Source organism: Quercus suber, unplaced genomic scaffold (genome assembly GCF_002906115.3).
Source record: "Quercus suber isolate HL8 unplaced genomic scaffold, Cork oak 2.0 scaffold_163, whole genome shotgun sequence".
NCBI classification, from domain to species: domain Eukaryota; kingdom Viridiplantae; phylum Streptophyta; class Magnoliopsida; order Fagales; family Fagaceae; genus Quercus; species Quercus suber.
In genome coordinates this window covers 392,971-398,236 of record NW_027069624.1, presented here as the reverse complement: position 1 = coordinate 398,236, position 5,266 = coordinate 392,971, and the positions used below count along the sequence as shown (strand labels likewise).

The 5,266-nt window shown below is 31.3% G+C and overlaps 1 protein-coding gene across 1 annotated transcript; it reads right to left on the bottom strand.

Moving 5' to 3' along the window:
- Window positions 1-2,158: 2,158 nt before the first annotated feature.
- Window positions 2,159-4,055, bottom strand: LOC112003346 (transcription factor WER). Its single transcript, XM_024035531.2, has 3 exons — window positions 3,923-4,055; window positions 3,344-3,473; window positions 2,159-3,081 (listed from the first exon to the last, which is right to left on the bottom strand). The coding sequence occupies exons 1-3, from the start codon at window positions 4,053-4,055 to the stop codon at window positions 2,409-2,411; spliced, it is 936 nt and encodes a 311-aa protein (XP_023891299.1). The 3' UTR covers window positions 2,159-2,408.
- Between the last annotated feature and the right edge of the window lie 1,211 nt (window positions 4,056-5,266).

Below are 5,266 nucleotides of genomic sequence, written 5' to 3'. Positions count from 1 at the left end.
GGTTATGGTTTCTTTTGTCTTAAGTTTATCAATTTTTTTTTTTTTTATTATTATTATAACAAGGGAGGGGTTATGTAACAATGTCATTGAACTATGCTTTTATTTTTCAATTTCTTTCATGCTCCTTAATTATGAATAAAACTTCTAAGGTAGAGACCAAATTTCAATTATGTATATATATGCCATATTGTCTATGATATATAATAACATTTTTATTTAATTGTTTATCTATTTTGTAAATTATATAGATTAATATTTATTTATTGTCTATGATAATCTTTTCTTGGACTATATATGTCACTACTTGTATTATTTTCTTTGCTGTTTGGTTGACAACTAGCAAGGGAGAGTGAGAGAATGCCACAGTACTTAAGTACAAATCTTTTAGCTGTCATATATGGTCATAGTTGGAGCAGTTAGATCATCATATATGTCATAAATATATATAATGTCTTCTCAACTTAATAAACTTCATTACTTTTTCCACTATTTGAACTACCCAACTGGAAATGAGTATGACCAAGCGTTCTCGATTGCTTTACAGTTGCACTTGCACCTGCATATACGTTTGCGTCTGGTGAAAAAGTTTGGTCCACCATGTTTACTGGTAAAACTTAGATCTAGCTACTTTTTCCGAGTAAAGATTAGAACTACAAGATTTTTTGGAGTATCTGTGGAACACAAGTCACATTGAAACTTGGTCGATAGAAGAATATTTCGATATTCAATTAGTTCACATCACGTTTACCACGAATTTTCACATTCGGAGAGAGATATAAATCAGTCCTTTATCTTATCTTCTATTCTTGTTTTATTTTGGGGGTTTCAAATGTGAGGATTAATTTGAACCGATGATATATGGTCTATACTATATTAATTATATATAAAACATCTGCCCTATACACTGTTTCACCTCACAAGTCTATCTTCAAAGATTTGAACAACACGTTTTTCACCCATTGAACATTCGTGGGTATGATTTGTTCCTTTCACACACAGTATAACCTATTTAATAAATGCATGCATTAGAGAAAGAATAGTTAAAGTCTGCTTAATATTTCTTTTTTTGAGAAACTAGTCTGCTAAATAAATTTATTTCTAAATGTTCAGTTTATTATTATTATTTTTTTTCAATTGCATGAGAAATGCGTAAACTGATCCATACATTGAATATTTTGAGTTTATCAGTTAGGACTCTAATAAATGTCTCATTGCTCATGTAAATATTTTAGTTCCTTTGGCTTGGATAGCTGTACAGACAAGCCTCCTTTTTTTTCAAAAATTAATTACTTGCATTTGAAGTGGCTAATTCCATCATGCCATGTCATTAGTCAAATGATACATTCAATTGAATATGCCTATATTTAATCCTTAAATTGTTTTTGGTTCTACATTGCTTAAAGTATCCATGAATAAGTATCACATTTTCATCCCTTAGAAATGCCATTTGTGTCATCCCACATCAATCAAAAAAAGTGCACATCTCATATGATTATAGTCTTGAAATTAGTGTAATTGAGAAAGTCTATTTTATAGTTAATATTTTATTTTTTGAATTTTACAAATTATGATGTGATATTTTTGTAATATTTAGAGTATATTTGGATACCGCTTATTACTAAAAACTGAAAATACTGTAACAAAATAATTTTTAAATGTGTGAATAATGCCGTGACACTTATTTTTAATGAAAATTTTGCTTAAAAAAGAAGTTTGTGGATCTCATGAACAGTGCACAGGATCCACTGCCAAATGCTGGACTCAGCTGAAAAATCATTTCAGCTATATCCAAATGTTCACTTAGAATGCATTTGCCAACAGATATTTGTGCGTTTTGCCTTTTTTTGGGCTAGTTTCATGGCACTGTTCACGGACCAGCCAACTTTAGTAAAACGCAGCAACAATGTTTTGCCTTTTAAAAATTATTTTGCTATAGTGTTTTTAATAAGATTTTAGTTTTTAGCAAAATAAGTAGTATCTAAACAGACCCTTAATTAAAATCATGAAATTGATGCATTTTAAATTAAGAGGATCCTCGTCCCATGATTTTTAGACAGAAATTAGGATCCGATAATCTAATTACCTATCCAAAAATAAGGGACTGAAGAATAACTCAACTTCTAGTAACACAAATCTGATTAGGAAGATTACAGCACTTATTGCATTGATCATTAGGAAGTTTGGGCTTAACAAGCTAGCCCAAAAGGTACATATGCATAGCAAATACTCCCTGCAATATTATAGCAGAAAGCTTAAAACTTCCCTGTATGATTTCTTATACATATCTGACATTTAGGTGGCTGTTTGTAGCTAAAGAAAGTAACACAACATTACTTTGATATTTTACAATCAGTCACTGGCACAATTGTTATTAATAAAAATAGATCCTAGTAGTGAGGAAACATGCATTAATTCTTTGGCAATTCCTGCATCACTTGGTCAAACAAATCTGTGCCATCATCGTAGTATGAAACATATGGTGATATTGGAAGCTCATCTGGGATATAAATGTTGTCTGCTATAAATGGTTCAGTCCAAAAGTCTCCAAAGGCTGCGTCAAGTGTTTCGAACGAAGCAAGAACGTCTTCTTCAATCCAATTTATGCCAGGTATGGATGAATGATCACTGCCCAAAGAGGAGAATTTTGCAGAAGATACTTCTGGGGACAATGGAGAGCTTTCTAAGATATGGTGGAAGGGATCATTGGCATGAAGGCTTTCAGTTTTGAGTGTTTTCTTTGAATATTTCTTCAAGTCCATGTTTTCCAAGGAATTTTGTGATGTCTCCAAAGAAGAAAGACTATCTTCTTCAGTCCAATTTGTGCCAATGACAGTTGAATTGTCACAGCTCAAAGAGGATAATTTAGAGGAAGAAAGTTCCGTGGTCAATGGAGAGCTCTCTAAACTTTGGTTAGGAGAACAACTGGCACGAAGACTTTCACTTTCTGATTCTTTAATTTTCTTGGCTTTGCGTTGGGAAGTTTTTGCAATTTTCTTTACATGCTTCTTTAGGTGCGTGTGCCAATGGTTCTTTATCTCATTGTCTGTTCGTCCGGATAAATTTTTGGCAATCATAGACCACCTGAAAGGAGAACATTTCACGTTCACTGAACAAGCTTATAAATGAAGGAGAGCAAGAAAAAAAAAGGAACAAACAAATATTTTTACTTGTTCTGGTAAGGATAAACAGTAATTGTTTATCCTGACGTACACATATAATACCTATGGAAACTTGGGGAAGAAAACGTAGTATTGTTTTATATTTTGGTTCATAAACTTAGTTTGATTTCATAATGCTAAAATTTATTGAGGAGTTTCAAAAGGTAAAATGTTTTTATACATACTTGTTTCCAGCTTCTTCATGCAACTTGAAGATTAAATCCTCTTCTTCTTTGGTGAAGTTTCCACGTTTTACACCTGGTTGGAGGTAATTCACCCATCGCAGCCTGCAACTCTTGCCACACCTTGATAAACCTGTCCAAAACATCATATTTTATTGTTACATAATACTACTTAATTAGATTCATTTCTTATCTCTCTCATGCATGTAAGGTTGTCGGAAACAAATAACTAAAAGTTAGATAAATAGAATTAATGTAAGAAGGCCATACAATAATGAAGTATCATCATGCATGAAGAGAAATTTTGTTACATGAACAGAGTGAGAAACATTAACATGCAAGAAAAGATGTTTTTCCTAAAAACATTTTGTCTTCTAGATGAAATCCTATAACTTATCTCTTTTAATCTTCCAATTTAGTCAAATGGAATGCTAAAATGGTATGTTCATATTCATATTCACTGAACCTAGACAAAAAAAATATATAGAATCATAGAACCGTAGCCCTAGGTAAATTTTAATTTTCAAAAAAGAAAGCTAAAGACTGTATCCACGCTTTAAAATATATAATATAGCTTTATACCTGCGAGCCTGGGAAGTTTGCACCAATTTGAGTGGCCATATCTATGAATATAACTTCTTAGCTTACCATCTTCTTCTGGAGTCCATGCACCTTTCTTAAGTCCATTTTTGTCATAGAAGGGGCCTCTCACCATCTCTCTCTCTCTCTCTCTCTCCCTCTCTCTGTCTCTCTCTCTCTCTGTACGTAGTCTTGTCGCTAAAAATAATTGATACCTTTATTTATAGTATGCTAGCTAGCTATTCTCAGTTTATGACAATGGAACTATCACAAAACATTTTATGGGGACCGTAGGGCCCTAAGGAATATACATTCATGATGCCATTAAGGATAAAATAATACTAAAGGTTTGGGAAAGAGCTAGCTAGACTTCATAAAGTGACCCCAAGACTTGGAAAAATAAATATAGGGTAATTACCAGGTGAATTTCATCACCATTTTCTGCTCTTTATAAGTTTATGTAAAGTCATTAAGTCCATATTCTTAGCACTAGTGATAAATGCATTCATGAAATCGATTCAAAGGGAATTCTTTGGGTATATACTTTTTGTAGATAATATAATTTTAGTGGATGAAACTAAACAAAGAGTTATTGTCAATGTGGAAATTTGACACTACACCTTAGAATCTAAAAACTTTCTATTAAGTTGGACTAAAATAGAGTACATGAAATGTGAGTTTAGTAAAACTAGAAACAAAGATGAAATGGTTGTAAGACTCGATATTCAAGAGATTTCAAAGAGCAAGAGCTTTCAATATCTTTGGATTAATATATTCCTTAAGATTGAGAAATTAAAGAATATGTGAATCATAGGATAAGAGTATGGTGGAAAAACAGAAAAGTATATTAGTAGCATTGTGTGACCATAGAAAATTATTAAGTTAAAGGGAAAAAAAATTATAAGACTAACTATGCTCTTTTGTACTAAATGTTGGGTTGATAAAAAACAGTGTATTTAAAAAATTAACGTAGTTGAAATGAGAATTTTTTTGTGAATAAATAGAAATACACAAAAATATAAAATGGAGAAATTCACTTAAAGAGAGGGGAAGCTTCTATTAATGAAAAAATAAATGAGAGTCATTTGAAATGGTTTGATCATGTTCAAATGTGAGTGACTTATGTAACAGTGAAAAAGAATGAGTTGATCTAAGTTAAGAAAATGAAAAAAAAAAAAAAAAGTAAAGAAAGAAAAAAAAAACATTAATTAAAATAGTAAAAAATGACATACCAATTAAATAATAAAAAATATAACTTGGGATAAAATGAAATTGTAGAAAAGAATTCATTTGGTTGAGTCTCACTAATATAATGAAATCCATAAACCACCTCCAAAAATATGGATT

Bases quoted from the DNA above. Each gene is read 5' to 3' on its own strand.
- LOC112003346 (XM_024035531.2), bottom strand. From the start codon at position 4,055: ATGGTGAGAGGCCCCTTCTATGACAAAAATGGACTTAAGAAAGGTGCA. The intron at 3,474-3,922 runs GTATAAAGCTAT...TGTTTTGGACAG, and splicing joins CAAACTTCCCAGGCTCGCAG to GTTTATCAAGGTGTGGCAAG. The intron at 3,082-3,343 runs GTATGTATAAAA...TTCTCCTTTCAG, and splicing joins CATGAAGAAGCTGGAAACAA to GTGGTCTATGATTGCCAAAA.